Source organism: Mizuhopecten yessoensis, unplaced genomic scaffold, assembly GCF_002113885.1.
Source record: "Mizuhopecten yessoensis strain PY_sf001 unplaced genomic scaffold, ASM211388v2 scaffold10951, whole genome shotgun sequence".
Lineage (NCBI taxonomy): Eukaryota > Metazoa > Mollusca > Bivalvia > Pectinida > Pectinidae > Mizuhopecten > Mizuhopecten yessoensis.
In genome coordinates this window covers 421395-444712 of record NW_018408803.1, presented here as the reverse complement: position 1 = coordinate 444712, position 23318 = coordinate 421395, and the positions used below count along the sequence as shown (strand labels likewise).

General features: G+C 35.8%; 2 protein-coding genes across 2 annotated transcripts; both read right to left on the bottom strand.

Moving 5' to 3' along the window:
• Window positions 1–644: 644 nt before the first annotated feature.
• LOC110464034 lies at window positions 645–3756 on the bottom strand. The gene is made up of 2 exons (XM_021519042.1): window positions 2577–3756; window positions 645–664 (listed from the first exon to the last, which is right to left on the bottom strand). Exons 1-2 carry the CDS (start codon window positions 3754–3756, stop codon window positions 645–647), a joined length of 1200 nt encoding a protein of 399 aa, XP_021374717.1.
• A 14061-nt stretch (window positions 3757–17817) lies between these two features.
• On the bottom strand, window positions 17818–19935 carry LOC110464017. The gene has a single exon (XM_021519026.1). The coding sequence runs from the start codon at window positions 19559–19561 to the stop codon at window positions 17927–17929; it is 1635 nt and encodes a 544-aa protein (XP_021374701.1). The 5' UTR covers window positions 19562–19935; the 3' UTR covers window positions 17818–17926.
• Window positions 19936–23318: the final 3383 nt, after the last annotated feature.

Below are 23318 nucleotides of genomic sequence, written 5' to 3'. Positions count from 1 at the left end.
TTCCAGTCACCGAGTATGACTGGGGTTACTTAATGTCAATTTCACTATTGGTGCTCTCTATCTCTCTCTCTCTCTCTCTCTCTCTTTTATGTACTATCTCTCTCTACCCTTTCAATTGCAGGCTCCTCATTCGCGACAGTACACACAGGATTAGTCCAATTTCCGTTCAAGGGACTGAAAAGATTGTGTTTCACCTCACCTTTTGATATTGCATCTTTAGGACATTTCTCACATCTAAGCTGCGGCAAGTTTGTTCAATTTTTACGCAAACAAATTTGTTTTTTTCATTGGTCTTATTCGTTCAGTTAAAAAAAATCTAAATTGTTATGATTTTTCTTCTAAAGACGAAGAAGTTAAATAGTTAAGAATGTTAAAAAAATGTCTTTGTAAATAACATGTTACGAAGGTTTTCTGAAGGATACCAAAAACTAACTGTATACAAACGAACAGTTTGGATACAGTCTCATTAGTAACGTCCTGGTTAGCTTAATTGGGACACAGGATATATCCACGCATTTAAAAAGAACATTTTTTTCTAAATCAATTTATAAATTAGGCAGATACACATACCTGTGTAAAGGCGTCGTCTGGATTTTTTCTTAAGACGATGCATTGAAATTGTTAGTATTGTTATTTCTTTGCAATTAACAGGTTGCGGCGATTTCTAAAGGATAACAAAAAGCGTTAGTGGTATGGCTCAGTCAGAATGTCCTGGTTAACTTAACTGAGGTACGGGACATGTCCACGGATTTTAAAAGAACGATTTTATCTAAATCAATTAATCAAACTAGAACGATACACCTATCATTTTTTATAATAGTCTTCTGTATCAAGCTGACTATGTCACTCACACATGTAAGTTGTTACGTAGACAATGCATGTGTACCCTTATCAGTAATAGAGTGTAAATGCACTGATCCCAGGTAACTGTATATATACTGCATTCACACACACAAAGACAGGCCTTTTTATTTTATTTTTTTCAAACATTTTACTTCCCCAGCACATTTAGGATACTGCCGAGGTTGGGGAGCCCCGGGATCAGCATCTTCACAGTCATGTGTCCTCATACAAGAGGGCTGTCATACTTTCTTTCATACTTATTAGTAATTATAATATTATTTCTTTATTTTTTCACTGCCTTATTTAACATTTTTACTTACATTCAAACTTACATTCAAAGTTACCGTACAAATGATCTTTACTTACATATATGCATACACTCCCTTTGCCGCGCCTCCAGGTGGATTACACTGTACTGGGCCTCACTTCCGGGACAAGTCGGCCTTGACCTTGGCTTTGTGTATTAATAGTAGCAAGATGGAAACACACCGGAAAGACAGGCCTTACGTTCTATTTTGAAAGAAACGTCCTATCCAGATGAATGTCTTACGTGCACCTAACGTAATTAATTGGGAATATCTTGAACAAAGACTAGTTTTACACATGAAGTTGAAGAGATTTTCTTTTTTTTTTTAATGTAGGCGACATGATCAGAAATAAAGTGAGAAATGGCACTCAATAGATTCAAATTGAGTTATTTCCGTTTCAGATTATTGAATTGAAATTAATAACTTCTCATCTAATTTATAGTTTGCCTAGGCACTCGTTAGTCGAACACATTGATCTGTGTGAACAGTGGACTTCGTTCGCTCAGAAAATTTTGTTATCATGTAGTGGAACCTTGATAGTCAGGATACATTGAACACAGTGAAACCTTGTTCGTCCAGAAAATTTGGTTTGTGAGTTCAGTGGAACTTTGATAGTCCGGATACTTTGGTTTGTATTACTATTTAACATCTTAAATTTGGACTCTCTGGTTTATATATAGTTAAAAGGTGTTCTTGCCCATACCGTTTTTAGTTTACCTTGCCCAAATTGAGCAATAGTAAGCGACAGAGCAAATGAGATATGTCCCGGACAATGTGATCAAACAGTACTACAAGATGTCCCATGGAACTGTTTTGCTCACCTTGTATTAATCTCACACATGTGTGTGAACCAAGGTCAAACATTTAAAAATGGGTTTAATTGAACTACTTACGGTCATTCAGAAAAACCCATAAACATATTTTTACGCATTTGACAACTGTGACCTTAAGGTCGAGCACGTTAACTCAGTTGAATTAACCTGGTTGATTTTCATGCTACTGGCCAAATATAAACATCCTTATTCAGAAGAACTTGTTTCACGATTTTAACACACTTGACATTTGTGACCTTGGAAATGAGTTAAAGGTTTTGAATTGAACAAACATGGCATGCAAAGCAGCCAGCATCATCTGGCAAATTATTATCATTTCGGGCTTTTTTGTAATTGCTAAGAAGTCATTTGAAGATTTATACACATTTGACCATTGATTTATTTGTATGTGTGTCTTTACCATGATATACAAATAGTTTCTTGAAATCGGTGTCCATGACAACAACACGTGGTTTCCCTTCACCACCATGAGGTTTACTATCCAAGTCAGCCACTGCAACATTGTGAGTGACAGGACACTCTGAGACCCTGTATGGTGTACACACTAATGGTTTCCCAGTCCCTGCTGCCAATGTAGTAAGTACTAATGTACCTTTAGTGGTGAGTTTTGAGATGTGTTTGGCCATCCCTACAATGGCATGGTTACTACCTGTGATACAGATACACAGTGGTTTATTCCTGGTGCTGAATCTGTGTACTAGTCGTCCTGACACGAGCTCTGTGGTGTTGTTTTCCTTGTCACAGACCCACAGTGTCTTGGTTGTGGGTGACAGACTTATGTCTATGATCTCAGCATTGTGTGTAACCTCCTGAATAACTTTTCCCTTCCTGTCTAGGAGAGTTAAGGTGTTACTGCCAAAGTAACTGGTCCATGCCTGACCATCAGTGGTGGGACATACAGAAGTGATATAACATAAAGACTTCCACTCCCCCAACACCTTGGTCTGATGCAACAGGGTATATACGGGACTGGATACGTCCTTTCTTGCTTTTGATCTCTGTTGAGTAGAGGATGTCTTTACCTTTAGTTTTTCCCGAGGTTGTGTGGAGAGTAATCCTTGTCCGGCAGATGATCCACCTGAACGACCATGTCTTTGTAAAGCTTGACCAAGACCTTGTCCTGTGATGTTAACTTTGCCCAAAGCTTGTTCCAGGTAATTCTGAGGATTTCGGTTCGGACTGAAGCTAGCGGTACCCAGGGTAGGTTTTACAGGGAGTGTGACGGAAGATTGAATTTCAGACCCTGCGTCGTAGATTTGTATGTCAGAGCCACGCTGAAGTACAACCTTACATTCTTGTACTTGTTGTTTTAGCCGAGTGCTGTACATTTCCAGATCCTGTTTGTATGTTTGTAGTAGCTTGGAGTTTTCCTCCTCCATTTGTCGATAGAGAGACAGAGTCTGAGCTGCTAGCAGCTCAAGGTTGTGTTTTAATTTGTTAGTTTGTGTCTTCAACTGGAATGAAAGTTTTTCAAAGTTGCTTGCATTATCTTTTAACTGTTCTTCAGTAGCAGTGATGTATTGGTCGATTTGCACCAGGTCAGCCTTCTCGTTTTTGTCTATGTAGTTTCGGATGTCTTCTTCTATTCGAGGAGTAATTTCATCTAATCTACACAAAGGATCGCCCTTGTGTACAGTAGACAGACAGTTAATGCAAGCAAGTTGTTGGCATTCTTCACAGTAAAGGTCGAGTTGTCCCTCCTTGTGGTAAATACAGGTGATTTGGCCTTTAACCCGGAAAGGGATTTGCGCTTTTTGCATGGATGTTGCCATTATGATATAAAAAAACAATTGAAACAGTCGAGGACTATTGACTATTAAAAGTTGATTTCACGGTGAAGCAGTTTGTTGTATAGCTGTTTACATTGTATCTAACACTGTTAAAAACGACCACAAAGAAACGTTTGTCGCTACATCAGGAATAAAAATCCAAAGTAATCTCATAATCCTAAGTGTCCACTAAAATCTTTGTTTCACTAAATCTAGTGGTTAGCGCCCGTCGGGGTAATTATGTTGTAGAAGGTGGGTGTTTAATTAATTACCCGGCCAGACAGTATTATGACAATACAACCTAGCCAGGTAAGGGTGTGCTTTCCTCAGCCTGACGTCAAGGATGCTATTATCTACCTGCCAAATATAGGGGTGGTGTAATATGAGCTACTTCACAGATCAGTGTGCCGCAGCGCATTTAACAGTTCCTGGTGGTACGAGGCGCCGACGATCTGTAGCAGTGATCAGCTGACATAACGTGAATTAGATATCAAGTATGGTAACAGCGAATACGGTTTCGTGACCATAGACTTTTTTTAAATTTCATTACTACTGTGGACATCGTTACTATTAAATGAATATGTAATATTATATAAAACACAGACATTACACGTAATATTGATTACATGAGATAAATGCTAAATTTAAGTGTTTGATTCGTGTGCTTGACCTCTGTCATCTGTTCACGTTTACAGCTGTTGTGCTTGACCTCTGTCACCTTTTTCACGTTTAAAGCTGTTGTGCTTGACCTCTGTCGCCTGTACACGTAAACAGCTGTTGTGCTTGCCCTCTGTCATCTGTACACGTTTACAGCTGTTGTGCTTGACCTCTGTCACCTTTTCACGTTTACAGCTGTTGTGCTTGACCTCTGTCACCTGTACACGTTTACAGCTGTTGTGCTTGACCACTGTCACCTGTTCACGTTTACAGCTTTTGTACTTGAGATAAATCAAATAGCTAGTTTCATGCCGTCAATTATGCTATGACATATTTTAGGGGTGCAGAGAGCGAAAGTTAGCGTAACCCCTGGAGTATCGAGGATGCGAAGATGAGCGCGTACAGGAGTCGTAAGTTGTGCGATAATAAAAATTTACATGTAACATGATGTGAAGCGTGTATAGGATCAAATTGAAAACAAAGTTTTACTTGTCAAGGATTTTTTTTGTTTAAATTAATATTTTTCGAATTTTATTTTGTTGTATTTTTTCCTTAAAGTTCCAGTATTGGCTTGTAATATTACTTGTTTACATTTCAAATGCATATTATATATTTTATGATACTGTATGACAATTCAGATTATGTGAAATGTCTCTATGAATTGACTTTTTTTTTTCCTTTAAACATTTGCATCGTCATATTCAGAATCCTTGTTGGTTGTCCCAAAATCTTGTACCTATGGTAACCGGTGCCCTGGACAAGTTTCGGCCACGTTGTGGAATAGCTTTCCATCTGCTACCAGAAAGTGAAAAGTACTGGCTAAAAAAACACACACTTTCAACGTCTGCATTTTAGGCTCTCTTGCGCAGACGTCATGGACACACAACCCTGTATATCTGGTTACATGCATATGCAGAAAATGTCTTGTTACCTATTGTATAATGCTGATTTGAATTCCTTTTTTTTCTACGATATGTATAACTGTCACTGTAGGAATATTATTAGTCAAATGTTGTAAATCACTTTAGAGTAATTTTGTAAATGATAGTAAAGTAATTATATAGGGTGCTATAGAGTAATTTTGTAAATGATAGTAAAGTAATTATACAGGGTGCTATACAAAGGATGTATATTATTATTTATCTAAGCTTAAAGCAGTCTGTAAAATCACTGTGTTATTCCTTTTTACCTACCGTCTTAGTTTTGAAGCAATCTTGTCAATCACTGGGACTTCCCTCTAACGTAATTCCCAGTCAATATGCTGATGTAGTATCCCGTCTTGTTGTGCAGCCACCGAAGCGTCATTTTGATCCAGTCTAACGTCAGGAAGTTCTCGTAGCCAAACATTTTGCTAGTTGTAGAAGTTTATTTGCAAAACACTTTCTTTCTTGTCCTTCTCCACAATGCTTGCCTTTTAATAAGTTTTTACATATTTGTGTTTAAACTTATTTGTGTTTTGATTCCGCGAAACAGTGAACAGTAGGTTAATGGACCACTTTCCAAAGAAAGACAAATTATCGAGTTTAATATAGAGAACTTCAATACATTGCGCTTTCCATACTTACAATAAAACCTCGTAATTGACGCCAGTATTTTTCCAGCTAAATTTTGGCAATAAGAATGGGAATGACGTTATATCAGGGAGGATTTATAAAGAGTTGACTGATTTATATGCTTTGATACCCAAGAGCAAACACATATGGGTGAGAGGTCTCAAAGTGTCCAAAATAGATCGTAATACACGCCTCCTACATCAGATGTTGTCACAGCCACTTGGCGTCCTATTTCATTATAATAATATATAGGAAAGCTTCATCTCCCTACTTGCGCTTTGTTTACCTCATTAGAAGATATTTGTATTAGAACGTAAAGAGCTCGCTGTCAACAGACGTTTTTGTATATCTCTGCTGTGGTATATAATACAGTTTGAAATATCTTAATAATTTAGTAGTTTATTTACAAAACAATGTCTTTCCTGTCCCCTTCCCCAATGCTTGCCTTGAAATATATCTTTACATGTTGTTGTTTTTTCTTTAGTTTTCTTTATTTTGTTCCCACGAGAAACAGTCACCAGCAGGTTAAAAAACTCGTTATTAATGCCAGTATTGAATACAGTTTCAAATATCTTATATCGTTTTTATGCTTGATTGTAAAGAAAATATAAACGTTTTTATGGTCACTGTTGACACTGTCTATTTCACTATTTGTGTAAGAGTAATAGTTCTCCTGGTTTTTTCCCTATTTCATGAGCGCCCAAGTCAACTTGACATTTAATAACAATGGAGGAGTAAAAAACGTATTACATATATCTTTAAATGTAATAGGGTTAACAATAATAGAAGATAGGTATCTACATTGCAAATGCAGACATTTATAAATAAGAAAGAGCTATCTTTTAATGTAATATCTTTAAAATAAATGTAGGTCTCTAAAATATAAGAGATATCTTTAAAAGTGGAAGAGCTATCTTTAATTGTAATAAAGAAATAGTTTACCCTAATAGATAACCCATTTAGAGATATCCAATGTTATTTGCTAATAGTGATTTCTTTAAATTAATAGAGATACATTTCAATGTGATAGACATACTTCTAAAATAAAGAAGGAAACTGAATTTAGTTGAAATGAATATATCTCTAAACTAAATAGGAATATCTCCAAAATATATTCTTTTTTATCTATTATTATCGAATTATTTCGCTCTCACCGGTTGTACTATATAGCTTGTTACCCCTTCTTTCAATTAAAAGTTTCTCAGTCACGGCAATCTACACATGAATAGTCCAATTTCCATTCAAGGGGTAAAAGGTTGGTGATTCACCCAACTTTCTCTATCCTTCTCATAGAGATACGATAACGTTTCCTTATTTGGAATTTGTCTTCTTTTCTAAGCTTCATCCAGGTTTCTACATAATGTTATTTACAAATAAGGAAGATATAATGGTAACTCCTGTTTATTTGTTCAACTTTCACGTCAACATAAAGCATAATAATAAAGCATGCGGAAATCGGTAGACCCCAGCTTTTGGAAAAAAAAGTTGCAACAATTTGAGTGTTTTTTTTCGAAATTCTCTTGCATGTGCGAGTTTATTGGTTCTCATCAAAGCAAAAAAGTAACAAAATGTGAGATGGGATATCACAAGTAAACCATTGTAGTAGCAACGTGTTTTTTCATTGATCTTTTTCTCTCAGTAAGGTTGATAAAATAGAATTATTTTTTTATCATTTTATATTTATTTCTAAAGAAGATGCAGTGAACTTGTTGACAATTAGGAATATCTTCAAAATAATTTTTTATCTATTAAAATTAAGAGATATCCAATGTTATTTGCTAATAGCGATTTCTTTAAATTTATAGAGATACATTTCAATGTGATAGACATACTTCTAAAATAAAGAAGGAAACTGAATTTAGTTGAAATAAATATATCTCTAAATTACATAGCAATAATCCCCTAAATATTTTTTTTATCTTGTATTTCGCTCTCAACGGTTGTACTATAAAGCTGGTTACCCCTTCAATTAAAGGTTTCTCAGTCACGACAATCTACACAGGAATAGTTCAATTTCCATTCAAGGGGTAAAAGGTTGGTGATTCACCCCACTTTCTCCACTATTCCCGCAAAGATACGATAAAGGAATTCCATTATTTGGAATTTGTCTTTTTTTACGCTTTATCTAGGTTTTTGCATAATATTATCTACAAATAAGGAATATGAATTATAATGGTTAATCCTGTTTAATTGAAAAAAAGTTCAACTTTCACGTAAATCATAATAATAAAGCATGCGTAAATCCGTATCCCAGTTTTTGGAAAATATTTACAGCAAATTAAGTCGTTTGTTTCGGGATTATCTTGCATGTGCGATTTTATTGGTTCTAATCAATTCGAAAAAGTAACAAAATATGAGATGGGACATCACAAGTAAACCAGTGTAGTAGCAACGTTAACGTGATGTTTGACAATTTGAGAAAGAATCTTTGCAAATTACACGTCACGGCGGTTTTCTAAAGGATAACAAAAGACAGCAGTGGTATGTCTCAGTCAGAATGTCCTATTTCAAGCTGACTATGTAGCAATATACTTGTCAATGTGCGTGAAATAGCTAACAATTTAAACAGGGTTTCTTTACAAGTTATACGTTACTACAGTTTTCTAAAAGAAAACAAAATAAATGTATTCACACAGGTGGTATGTTTCTGTAGTAACGTCCGGGTTAGCTTAACTGAGACAAGAGATATATTCACGGATTTTAAAAGAACGATTTTATCTAAATCAATTAATCAAACTAGAACGATATACGTATCTTTTTCATAATCGTCTTTTGTATTAAGCTGACTATGTCAGAATATGCATATGTCAATCACACAGGTAAGTTGCTAAGTAGACAATGCGTGTGTACCTTTATCAGTTATCGAGTTTAAATGCACTAAGCACATGTAACTGTATATATATTGCATTCACACACACAAAGACAGGCATAACAATCTATTTTGAAAGACAATCGCCGATCCAGATGCATTACTTTTGCACACCTAAATTGATAAATGTTTTGAACAAAGACTTGTAATACACATACAGTTAACATTGTTTTTAAATAAAGAGGACATGATCAGAAATATAGTTTAGTGATTTGGTGAGAAATGGCACCAAAGATATTCAAATTGTGTTGTTTCCTTTTCACATTATTGAATTGCAATCAACAAGTAGTCTTCTATTATTTTGAATTGATAAATTATGGGGTTCAAAGCATCTTCCTCTCGGTTTCAACACTAGTTTAGACAATGTGAATTTCCAACGTTTTGACAACGAACACCACTATAAGGACGAAACAGCTGTATGATGCAGTGTCATTCATTATTTGCATACTGTATCTATTACAAATTATCTGTGTTAGGCCATCTTTCACGATACAAGATGGTGGACTCAGGTGGTGAATTTATTGCGATTGTTGCATGCTGAATCAGCTCGGGAACTGGCTATTTTTCAACCTTTTAGACAATCATTTTTCTACGTACACCATCCACGGATTTAGACTTAACCTAATTACGTGGTACATCATAGTATTGAGACTGATGAATGGTATAAGGTACATAAACCCTGAATTCGATCGGGAACTTCATAAGTTTGAAACTTGATCATGTGATTCATTGATTTGCAAATAATTTTTTTTAAATATTTTTTTGTAAAACACCCCGCGCTTGATCGTTGGTAAAATCTGTTCTGACCAATGTCTCTATACGTGTTCGATACGACTCATCAAATTTTTGCGAGATAGTAATTGATTTTATAATAAACATCAATTCAGTAAACTTTTCTTGTGTTATTTTGTCATAGATTATGCATAAACTGACCATTTTAGGGGCAACATCCTGTTTAAATATAAAGTAACATAGACGTCTCATTGTTAACGTAATTGATTACACCATCACAGCATGTCAGTGAAACAATGTTTATACAACAATATGATCCGGGCTGGCCGTGTTCAGCTATACGATCGAAGTCCTACGTTCATGTAGACATATGTTACACGCCGAGAGCTTCATACGTGTACTCATAAAACTTAAATACCTCACGATAACTCGGTAATTTAGCCCCCTGAAATCCATCGTTTCTAATTGTACAATGATGTTTTTCCCGTCCAATGAATGTGTTGAGAATGCATTTTTTACAAAACTGTTTTACTTCACAATATAGCTGTATATTTTTATATATTGTGGGGTGCAAAGATGATCACCAAACCTTGTTTGTACCAGGAATATCTAAATCGGTTTCTAATGCATATACTTTCTGTTGATATGTATATTAAATGTTCATTTTAGGAGAACTAAAGGTAAAACCTGCACTTGGCGGGGAGGAGACTGATGAGGGACTAGTTATGAGAGGGAAAGTCATTCCTGAAGGTCTTCTAGAAAGTGGTGATAAAGGCCAGGGACCTTTTCTGCTTACAGTAGGTGTAATTTAGCTCATATTGGTGATCTATCCAAACAAAGGAATGATGACATACTGGATTTGAAATATGCTTTTTAGACTAATAAAGAATCTCAGTGACTATTCAGTACATTTGTACTGGCCTAAGGACGGTTTTTCTGTGGCTGTACAAGTTTTCTAGGGTTTTCATCATGTCAAAGTGTTTACTGGATGTAGAAAGTGAGGCCAAAATGTGTAGTGATGTGATATGAGTATTGACATTTTCCTTGGCCAATAAAATGATGGATAAGTGAACTAAACATAACTTGTTATTTATCATCTACAAAAAAACAACAACAACAGTATGAATATTGGAATAACATATTCTGTGCCTTAACTAAAATGCCTGTTTTGTTTTCTGAAAATGATGTTTAACAAATATTTGAGAAAAACAATCGCTAAATTAAAAGAGAAAGATTGAAAAATGGTACTGTTGGAACAAGTGACCGTATCAACCTCAAATACTTACATTGGGGAAGTCTGAGGCTAAGTATATCAGCATTTTCAACTAAAATAGAATAGTCAAATACTTATTACACAGGGTTGTACTGTACGGAGTGATTGGGTGGTGAAGTGGATAGCGCACTTGCCTTTCACCAAGGCAGCCGGGGTTCAATTCCCCAATCGGACGTGAACAGATATGGGGTCACCTGCCCGATCACGTTGATGTTCTCTTGGTACCCAGTTTCCTCGAATAACAACCCCCCCCCCCCCCCAATATGAGCTGAAATATGTTGTTTCATATTGTTGTAAAATAAATAAAGTTTATCTTTAATTCCTGTACGAGTTTTAAACAAAGTGTCGCAAGAATATATACGCTAAAGAGAAATAAAAATTGTAATTAATCCGTAACACAGAAGGCCATGATTTTGTACCATGGTCATATGGAACCGTTTTACATTTCAGTATTAGTGTATGACGTAATAACATATTTAATTATTTCCATTTAAATGCTCTGGAATTTCCCTTTACAATAATGCTTAAACTTCTGGAGTGAAGCCAGAAATAAGCAATTAAAATGAATATACATATGTTACCCGCCGGTATACGACCTCAGAAATCATATAGCATACTTCTATGTATGACGTATCTTTAAAGTGGCGTCAAATCATCAAATATTGACGGACTGACATATTTTTTATATCATTTTGATCAGAAATGTTTCTAGATGTCGAAATGATAAAAATCACAAAATTGATGTTTTACTACTTAAGGACCCTAATTCCAGTCGGCGGTTCATATCTTATCATCTAGTTGCAGTTTATTTATGTACTTTAATGTTATCACTTAGCAACCGCTTGTATATGATTCCATCAAGTAGCAGTTTATATATGTACTTTAATGTTGTCACTTAGCAACCGCTTATATATCTAATCACCCAGTAGCAGTTTATATATGAAGTTACTTGATAATCCTTTATATACATCTAGAAGCTAGATAAAGTATATATCTTTTTACTAAGCAACCGGTTATACATAGTTTATCACTAAGTAATCTTCATATATATAGTCACTTAGCAACCGTTGGTATATCTAGTCACTTAGCAACCGTTTATCTATCTAATCACTTAGCAATCGATGATATACCTAGTCACCTAGCAACCGTCTATATATCTAATCACTTAGCAATCGTTTGTATATCTAGTTACATAACAACCGTTTTCAGAGTGGACAATTAGCAACCGTTTACATATCTAGTCACTTAGCAAACGATTTAGTCACGACTAGATAGTTAATATATTTTGTCACTTAGCAACATATATTTCATCGCTTTTTAATAATAATATAATACATCGCTTTTTAATAGCTTATATTTTCAGTCAGTTAGCAGCAATGTACACATGTAGCCAATTAGCTTAAGTGCAGATAAAAGTCACTTACCTAACGTTTTTATAACTAGTCACTTTATACAAAGGGATTGAACACACATAATCACAACTCAGTTTCGTTTTCTCCGTGTTAGGGGGTGTTTAAAGTATATCTACAGCAATAGCTGAAGAATGATCACTTCTGTGAAATGTAACAGAATGTGGTTAGTTGTACAACTATGGAAATCTTTACATATCACTTTGTGTAGGGCGTATCATCCTCGATTCTCAAGGGATCACGCTCACTGCACCCCTAGGATATGTTATAGCTAAATAGAAGGCTCAATGAGCACCATCTTGTTGATGAGACGATAAGGCTAGTTTCATCGAATCCTTTGATGTGCATAAAAAAAACGTTCGGTCGCGAAACGGTAAAATTGACTGGCTTTTAAGTCGGGTGTCGCTCCTCTAAAACTGTCAAAGGACAAATATCAGATGAGCGGCTGGTAAGTTTTATCTACCTTAAAATAATCAAATAGCTAGTCCCGTGCCTTCGATTTTGCTATCACATATATTCCAGGGGTAGAGATGTGAGCGTAACCCCTGGTTATCCAGAATGAGCGCATCTAAATCATTGTATTAACAAGTTTGTTCATTGTATTTTCCNTTTTTTTATCATTTCATTTTGTATTTGTAAAGTTGATGAAGTGAAAATGTTTATAATATGAAAATGTTTTCTTTGCAAATTACACATTACGGCGGTTTTCTAAAGGATAACAAAAGACACCAGTGGTATGTCTCAGTCGTAACGTTCTGGTTAGCTTAACTAAGGTATGCGATATATCCACTACGGATTTAAACATATATATTACATTTCTAAATCAATTAATCAAACTAGACAGATACACATACCTTTTTTATAGGCGTCGTCTGTATCATGCTGACTATGCCACATTACGTATATGGTGTATACTTATGTCACTCACACATGTAAGTTGTGAAGTAAACAATGCATGTCTTACCCGTATATGATAAAGAGCTACATTAATATCATTCACACAGATAGACGTAACGATCAATTTTGACAGAAACCAACGATTCTGTTGAAGTCATTATGTGCACATAACGTAATCAATTTGAAAAAAATGGTTTGAACAAAGATTAGGTATACACATCAAGTTAAAGATACATATTTTTTTTAAACAAACCTGATCAGAAATACATTGAGAAATGACACCAAATGGATTCAAATTGAGTTCTTTCCTCATCAAGTATAAGTTATAGAAGGACGAAACAGCTGTATGATGCAGTGTCATTCATTACTTACATACTGTATCTATTACAAACGTTAAAGGTTCTATCATCTGTCCGTGTGTTACGATCATCTTTCAAGATACAAGATGGTAGACTGAGTTTTCATTTCCGAGGTTTGCTGTAACCTTGATGGCCAGTTATCTTTTTGAGTTTTGGTACGGTTCATAATTCAAGACTTTTATAATAAATTAAATGTGAAATTAATTTGTACTCCTAAATTAAGGATTTTAACAATTCTAACCCATCCATCCCTGTTTCGACAGTAAATCACTGGATTACTAAACATAAAGGGTGTTATCCCCTGTGTGTGTCTTAGGTTTGAATTTTTTTCTATCTATCACAATGATGTATAACGTCAGATGGCTGCGATAACAACCTGTATAGGAAAAACGTTCTATTTCCACCCTTAATTGGCCTCTCAGTCATACCCTTCACAGTAAACATTCGGCCAATTTCACTATTGGTGTAAAAGTCACAATTTCTATAAAACTTTCCTTGTGTTTATAACACTGACGAGTTCTCAACCTTTCCTTTTACATGCAATGCACCCGAGTCCGTAGTTCCCAAGGGAGCTTTATACAACCCACCGGGTCTAACTGGGGCTACTAAATAGGCCGGTACCTGGCCCTCTCCCGATGTGTACTATAGCTATCTACCCCTTTCGATTGCAGGCTCCTAATTCACGGCAATACACACAGGTTTAGTCCAATTTCCGTTCAATGGGTTAAAAGGATGGTGATTCACCTCGCCTTCTCTATTTACCAGGATGGAATTGCATTACTTGTTTTTTGCATTTCTTCAAGTTTTTGCATGGTATTTTCTGCAACTAGGAAAGCTAAACTTTTATGGAAATATTTAATCTTGTACATGAAAATGTTTTTAGATTAAATATTTTTTTAATAACATTATTCGGATTATCTCGCACGTGCGATTTAATTGAATATAATTACGACAAAAAAATAACTAAATAAGAGACTGGAATACCACAAGGAAACCATGGTAGTAGAAAAATAAATATTTTATTCTCTTTTTCTCGAGTAGGGCGAGAATTTTATAATGAAATTTGTATTTCATTTATTTTCTATAGAAGAGCAAAGTAAGTAAAATTTGGATAAAAAAAAATCTTTGCCACGGAACGTTAAAAAGTTAAATTCATGAGGTGGGAATTTTTCAGGGAAATTCTTGCCTCTATCAGTTCTAAAATTATTCAAAAAAATAACTGTTCTGGTATATGACATTTCAATGGTCAGTTTGTATTTTATAGTGTTATATTCTATAAATTGGAAACATCGTAGTACTGTTGTGTTATCATTGTGCTAATCTCAGGAATCTCGATTAAAATGGGAAAATAAAATATATCAGGTAACCTCGTCAGTCTTGATACTTTGATTTCTCGATACAATGGAACATTGTAAGGACGGATACTTTATTAATACAGGGGAACCTCGTGAGGCCGTAAACTTGGACTTTTCTTTGAAAAATTGAACATTACTTGTTTCTCTGGACATTTTGATATAACAGGGGACCTCGTTAGTCCAGACACTTTGTTATTACATCGAAACCTCGTTAGTCCGGACACTTTGTTATAACAGGGGAATCTAGTAAGTTAGGACACTTTGTTATAACAGAAGAATTTCGTAAGTCTGGACACTTTATTATAACAGGAGAATCTCGTAGGTCTGGACATTTTATTATAACAAGAGAATCTCGTAAGTCTGAACACTTTATTATAACAGGGGAATCTAGTAAGTTTGGACACTTTGTTATAACAGAAGAATCTCGTAAGTCTGGACACTTTGTTACAGCAAATTCTCGTAAGTCTGGACACTTTATTAATAAAGGGGAATCTCGTTAGCCCAAATACATTATTTTTAAAAGGGGAACGACGTTCGTCTGAACACTATGCTATAACAGAGGAACCTCATTAGTCCGCACACATTGTTTATACAGGGAACCTCGTTAGTCTGGAAACATTGTTATTACCGCAGAACCTCGTTAGTCTGGATTTTCAGTTATTACAGGGAAACCTTGCTAGTCCAAACACATTTATATTACAGCTGAATCTCGTAAGTCTGCACACGTAGTTATAACAGGGGCATCTCGTAAGTCTGGACGCTTTGTTATTACAGTGGAAATGATTTAGTCCTTATTTGTTATAAGAGGGAAACCTAGTTAGTCCGGATGCTTTGTTATTACAGTTGAACCTCGTTAGTCCGGATATTTCGTTATTATAGGGTAACCTCGTTAGTTCGGACGCTTTGTTATTACAGCGGAACCTCTTTAGTCCGGACACATTGTTATTACATCGAATCCTCGTGAGTCTGGACACTATTTTATTACAGGGAAACCACCTTAGTTCGTACATTTTGTTATTTTGTTATTACAGCGGAACCTCTTTTGTCCGGACAATTTGTTCTTACAGTGGCACTGATTTAGTCCGGATACTTTTTTTTCTTTTCTATTTTATGGTTTATTATCCCGAATACAATAGGGAATACCAGGATGGGGCCTGGCCCAGTCCCTGTACATAGTACATGTAGCATATTCATTCTCCGACTCGCTCTAATTTGTACGCTCATCTTCCTCACTCTGACCATTTTTTTCTCTTATTCATCTTCTTTCTTTCTACTCATTTGCTCTTACGTTGATTTCAATTTCAATTTGCAAAAATTGCTTGTAACTTATTCCCCAATTGTTGATATCTTTTAACGCTTTCAATTGCATTTATTGTAAACCTAAGTTCTTGTTTAACACACTTCAAAATATGCTGTGTGAAGTCAGCAACTTCATAGTCATTATCAAATTTTATCTTATTTTTTTCTTTCCATATGTGCCACTTTGTAGTAAAGACAAACAAATTGATTACTGCATTATATTCTTGGTTGAAATGACAGCTTCCTAACATTACAACTTTCTCAATTATTTGGTATACTTGATTGGAATTTGATATTTCCTGTAAGGCTTTGTTTATCAATGAGTCCGGATACTTTGTTTATACTGCGAAACCTCGTAAGTCCAGATACATTGTCTTGACACTTTTTTGTTACAGCGGAGCCTTGTTATTACGGATACCTCGAATGATCGGACACTGTTATAACAGAGGACCCTCGTTATTCTGGACACATTGTTATTACAGTGTATCCTCGTTAGTCCGGACACATTGTTATTACCTTGGAGAATCACGTTAGTCCGGACACGATTTTATTGCAGAGAAACCTCGTAAGTCCGGACGCATTGTTATTAAAAGGGAACCTCGTTAGTCCGGACACTATTTTATTAGAGGGAAATCTCGATAGTCCGTACAATTTGTTATAACAGTGGAAACTCGTTTGTCCGGAAACATTGTTGTTACAACAGAACCTCATTAATCCGTACATTTTTTTATTACAGCGAAACCTTGTTATTCCCAACACTTTGTTATTACAGGATAACTTGTTAGGCTGGAGACTTGGATTACTGTGTAAATTGAACATTAATTGTTTACCTGGACACTTTGATGTTACAAGGAAACCTCGTAAGTCCGGACACTTTAAAAATGATTATGAATTTACGGAAATATAAAATGCCCCTTTTGTTATATATTGAGTCATTGACTTGAACAAAATAAAAGCTGAGCGATAAATGTTCAGTGTTTTCTCAAATAAGACTCTTATGACCTTGAATCTGATACAGAAACTTTTTTCCCCACTTAAACTTTTTCCTATGAATATAAGACGCTATGGTCATACTATGTACTATCAAGCTTGTGAAAATAATGACCTTGACCAATATCTAAAGTCAAGTAGGTCAAATATTTCAATGTATTTAAACGCAATGTTCTAATGAACCATGAACAGGTTGAGAGTGAAGAAATGTGGCCTGCAGTTTGCTGGTGTAATGGGATATATAATAACATATAAAATAGCTGATTAAGATCTTACTGTAATGAAAACAAGCAAAACCTTTTATTTACAGATTGAGTAATTGAATTGAACAGCTGATCGTTAAAACTAGATATATAAAACATATTCACATATTCACGCGACAGCCATTTTTTGTAACATCAGGTCAGCTCAAAATGGCAGCAGAAAACATAAACATACTACATTTTTACCAAATATTTTTCAGCGAGAATAGATATTTATCGAAGAATTTGGATTCTGAAAAAGTTAAATATTATTCTATGCCTCGAATTTCTTCCTAAAGTCATCACTATTGTCAAACATCACATCTTTTTCAGTTCTTTTGAAATTAAATTAATTATCTGAATTGTCGTTTTTTAATTTAAACATTTCAATAATTGTCGTATATGTTTATTAGTATCTTTTGCGTTGATACACTTCTTAGTTCCGTAGTTTACATCTTGTGTTGAAATTTTTCAAGACAATTTCCATCATCCTTTCAGTGTTTGTTACTTTATATACACATGATATTTTGTCCAGTCGTCACACACTGCTGTACTGTAGTAGTTTGACATTGTTAAACCCAAACGCTGCCCACAGGACATTCTCCCTGTCTACACCAATAGACCGTGTCCAGTCGTCATCTGTGTGGATGATCCTGAGGAACTCACCACGCCCACTGATGAGTAGGATACGGTTGTTGTAATAGTCCCCTATGTCTAGGTTACCAACACTATCATACACCACACCAGAGGGGTTAAATCGTTTACCTCCTGACTGTGATGTTGATTTAAAGGTATGTGGGACTTTACCATCATATACAAATAGTTCCTTGAAATCTGTGTCCATGACAACAACATGTGCTTTCCCTTCACCACCATTATATTTTATATCCAAGTCAACCACTGCGACATTGTGAGTGACAGGACACTCTGAGATCCTGTGTGGTGTACACACTAGTGTCTTTCCCTTAGCTGATGTAGTAACTACCAGTTTATCTTTTGTGGTAAATTTGGAGATATGTTTGACCATCCCTACAATGACATGGTTACTAGCTGTAATACAGATACACCTTGGTGTCTTCCTGGTACTGAATCTGTGTACTAGTCGTCCTGACACGAGCTCTGTGAGGTTGTTTAGCCAGTCACAGACCCACAGTGTGTTGGTTGTAGGTGACAGACTTATGTCACCTATCAAAGTATTGTGTTTAACCTCCTGTATAACTTTGCCCTTCCTGTCCTGGAGAGTTATGGTGTCACCGCCATAGTAACTGGTCAACACCTGACCATCAGTGGTGGGACATACACAAGTGATGCCACATGGAGACTCCCAATCCCCCAACACCTTGGTTTGAGACAACAAGGTAAACACTGGACCGGACACGTCCTTTCTTCCGTTTGATCTCTGTTGAGTAGATGGTGTCTTAACCTTTAGTTTTGACTGGAGTTGTGTAGAGAGTAATCCTTGCCCAGCATATGATCCTACTGAACGATAATGTTCTTGTAAGGCTTGACCATGACCTTGACTTGAGATGTTAACTTTTCCCAATGCTTGTTCCAGAAAATTCTGAGGATTTCGGTTAGGACTGAAGCTAGCGGTACCCAGGGTAGGTTTAACAGGGGGTGTGACAGAAGATTGAATTTCAGATCCTGCGTCGTAGATTTGTATGTCAGAGCCCCGCTGAAGTGCTGTCTTCAAATCTTGCACTTGTTGTTTCAGCTGTGTACTGTACATTTCCAGGTCCTGTTTGTAGGTTTGTAGTAGTTTGGTGTTATCCTCCTCCATTTGTTGATAGAGAGACAACGTCTCAGCTGTAATTAGGTCAAGATCATGTTTTAATTTGTTAGTTTGCGTCTTTAACTGATGTGAAAGTTTTTCAAAGTTATTTGCATTGTCCTTTAAATGTTCCTCAGTAGCAGTGATGTATTGGTCGATTTGTACCAGGTCAGCTTTCTCGGTTTTGTCTATGTAGTTTTGGATGTCTTCTTTCTTTTTGGGAGTTATTTGATCTAATCTACACAATGGATGGCTCTTATGTACAATAGACAGACAGTTAGTACATGCAAGTTGTTGGCATTCTTCACAGTAAAGGTCCAATTGTTCCGCCTTGTGGTGAATACAGGTGGTTTGACCTTTAACCCGGAAAGGGATTTGCGCTTTGTGCAGTGATGTTGCCATTGTGATAAAAAGATGTGAAACAGTTGAGGACTATTGACTATAGAAAATTGATTTCACGGTGAAGCAGTATGTTGTATAGCTGTTTACATGGTATCTAATACCGTTAAAAACGACCACAATGAAAAATGTGTCCCTAAATCAGGAATTTCTCATAATCCTTAGTGTCAACTAAAAGTGTGTTTTGTTTTACTAAATCCAGTGGTTGGTGCCCGTTTGGGAACCACAGTACATTTGTAGTCACGTATAGTCACTCACCTTGTTTACAATGTCAGGCCGTCCACAGACAACGAACAACAACACATGCACATTCACGTTCATCAAAGCAGATTATGTCATAAAATAATAAGAGATGTTTTCTGTTAAAAACCATTTTTCGGTGGAACTGTTTAAATCCGTAAATGACGTAAAAAAACGACAAGGTGAAATTTTTCGGTCACCTGAGACAAAGTCTCAAGTGACCTATTGCGATCGCCTTTTGTCCGGCGTCATCCGTCGTCCGTTGTGCGTCCGTAAACAATTTACATTTTCGACTTTTTCTCCATAACCCCTGACCCAATTTTAATGAAATTATATGGTCCCCAGGGGCTGATGGGTGGGGCAAAAAAGGATCGAATTGACTGAAATTTCAAAAATCTTCTGCTCAAGACCCAGATATGGTAGGATCAAATGCTATGATGGGATACATTTTACTATTGTTTATATAGGGAAATCACATTTTAGACCAACATTTGTTTAATCTCCATTGGAATTAATTCAAACTTGGTAAGCATTACCAGCATCGAATAGAAGTTTGCTGGTATGCACATATCAGCCCTGACTGACCCCCAGGGGCTGATGGGTGGGGTTAAAAAGGGTTGAATTGACTAACATTTCAAAAATCTTCTCCTCAAGACCCAGATATGGTAGAATCAAATACTCTTCAAAGATGGAAGGGGCTTAAAGTGCTTTACCAAAATTGTGAATTTCATGACCCACGGGTATCACGTTTCCCCCTGGGGAGGGGGTAAACTTTACTATAGCTTAATTGTAAAGTAAATGGTCCCCAGCCCCCAGGTGCCTGAGGGGCGGGGCCAAAAAAGCGTCTTCTCAAGATCCAGATATGGTAGAATCAAATACTCTTCATAGATAGAAGGGTCTTAAGGTACTTAACCATAATTCAGCTGACTGACAGAACATATACTACCCAGATCTTTCACACTACTTTTGCATTACATGTAGTTCAAGTTACCTTTGTTACAAAATTATTTCTTTTTCATTTGGCAGCATCGATAACATCAGTTTTTAAATAACTCAGGTGACCATTAAGGCTCATGGGCCTCTTGTATTTACTAAATCTCCCCTTTATCGCGAAAAAACGACAACACGACAACGCAATATGGCCGTGATTAGACACCATAAGACACGTAATATATTATTTACGTTTAGTCAATGGGTACCAGTTCATATGTCTACATAGATGTACATCTACATTAAATAACATCTATAAGAATAGCGCAAGAAAGTTTTAGTTTAAGGTGGTGTTTAATTGATGTTTTATGTGGATTACAGTGGGGTTGGACGTGGTATAGCTTATCGATATATAACTTATCTTAAGTTGGTTCTGCGGCTGAATTAAAAACTTCACTTTTCATAGTTTTCTCCTGAAGAAGTAATTTGATAATGAAATGCTAATTTCTGTGAAATTTAACAGAGTGTGGTTAGGTGTACGATAATGAGCAACTACAAATAACGAGTTGCGTAGCGTAGCGAACCATGATCGATACTCAAGGAATTATGCTCACTTTCGCTCTCTGCACCACTGGATTATGTCGTAGCAAAATCAAAGGCTCAGTGTACGGCACCTTGTCGAAGAGGCAAGAAGACTAGTCTGATCATTTGATGAACATACAATGAATATCGCGGTCGCGTAACGGTAAAATTGACCGGCTTTAAAGTGGGTTACCGTTTATCTGTAATCTTCAAACGACAGCTATCCATCAAACGATTAGTCAGTTTTTTTCTACACCTTTCAAATAGCTAGTCGCGTGCCATCGATTTTGCTTTGACATTTTCCAGGGAAGCAGAGAGCGAAAGTGAGCATAATCCCTGGAGTATTGAGGATGCGAGAATGAGCGCGTACATGAGTTTTAAGTTGTACGACAATTAAATGTAACGCGTTGTGTAGCGTACATAGGATAACATTGAAAACAAAGTTTTTACCTGTCAATGACTTTTCTTGTTTAAATTAATATTGAAAACAGTATACGGCCTGTAACATTACTTCTTTATTTAACAAATGCATATTATATATTTTATGATATTGCATGACAAATCCGATTCTGTGAAATGTCTCTATGAATTGACTTTTTTTCCTTTAAACATTTTCATTTCATTTCCTTCACACTTTTTACGTCTGCATTTTAGGCTCTTTTGCGCAGACGTCATATTGGTTATATGTATATGTGCATAACTAATTATGAAGAAAATGTCTTGTTACCTAATATGTAATGTTTATTTGAATTCCTTTTTTTCATCTACGATGTGTATAACTGTCACTCTAGGAATACCATTATTCATATGTCGTAAAGCACCTTAGAGTAATTTTGCAAATTATAGTAAAGTAATTATATAGGGTTCTATACAATGGATGTATATTATTATTTATTTATTATTATCGTTATTTCCCCCTAAACCTACTTTCTGTAGGCATGTTTTCTATCTTATCTAAATTGTAGGCAGTATTATAAATCACCGTGCTCTCCCTGTAAACCCTTCTTCCAGTAACAATGCTGCTGTTGTACCGAATTTTGAATCAGTCTTATATTTCACCGTGAGCTTCCTCTGAACCTTACTTCCTGTTAAGATGCTGCTGTGATACCTAAGCTTAAAGGTTTAAAGCATTCTTGTCAATCACTGGGACTTCCCTTTAACTTCATTCCCAGTAAATATGCTGCTGTGGTACCGAGGTTTGAAGTAGCCCGTCTTGTTGTGCAGCCACTGAAGCGTCATTTTGATCCAGTCTAAAACGTCAGGAAGTTCTCGTAGCCAATAAAAAATTTTTTACATTGTAGTAGTTTATTTGCAAAACACTGTCTTTCTTGTCCTTCTCCACAATGCTTGCTTTGTAATAAATGTTTACATATTTGTGTTTAAACTTATTTGTGTTTTGTTTCCGCGAAACAGTGAATAGTAGGTTAATGGACCACTTTCCAAAGAAAGACAAAATTACCGAGTAAAATACAGAAAACTGCGCTTTTCATACTTACAATAAAGCCTCGTAATTAATGTCAGTATTTTTCCAGCTAAATATAGGCAATCAAAATGGGAATGACGTTATAACAGGGAAGATTTATAAAGAGTTGACTGATTTATATGCTATGATACCTAAGAGCAAACACATATGGCTGAGAGGTCTCAAAGTGTCCAAAATAGAACGTAATTCACGTACAACGCCTACGTTAGATATTGTCACAGCCACTTGAACGTTATATATCATTATAATAATATATAGGAAAGCTTCATCCCCCTATTTGTATTTTATGAACCTCATTGGTAGATATTTTTATTAGAACTCCAAGTGCTTGCTGGCAACATAATTTTTTTGTATATCTCTGCTGTGGTATATTTTACAGTTTAAAATATCTGTATATCTTGTGTTATGCTTGATTATATAGAAAGTATATACGTGTTATGTGGTCACTGTTGACAAGAGATTGGCATAATAGTAAATATTCAGTATATTTCACAATTTTTGTCAATGTCAGAATTTCCGAGATCT

Coding starts and splice junctions, on each gene's coding strand:
- LOC110464034 (XM_021519042.1), bottom strand. CDS start 3,756: ATGGCAACATCCATGCAAAAAGCGCAAATCCCTTTCCGGGTTAAAGGC. Junction 665..2,576: donor CTCAAAACTCACCACTAAAG/GTACATTAGTAC, acceptor GTTATCCTTTAG/AAATCGCCGCAACCTGTTAA.
- LOC110464017 (XM_021519026.1), bottom strand. CDS start 19,561: ATGGCAACATCACTGCACAAAGCGCAAATCCCTTTCCGGGTTAAAGGT.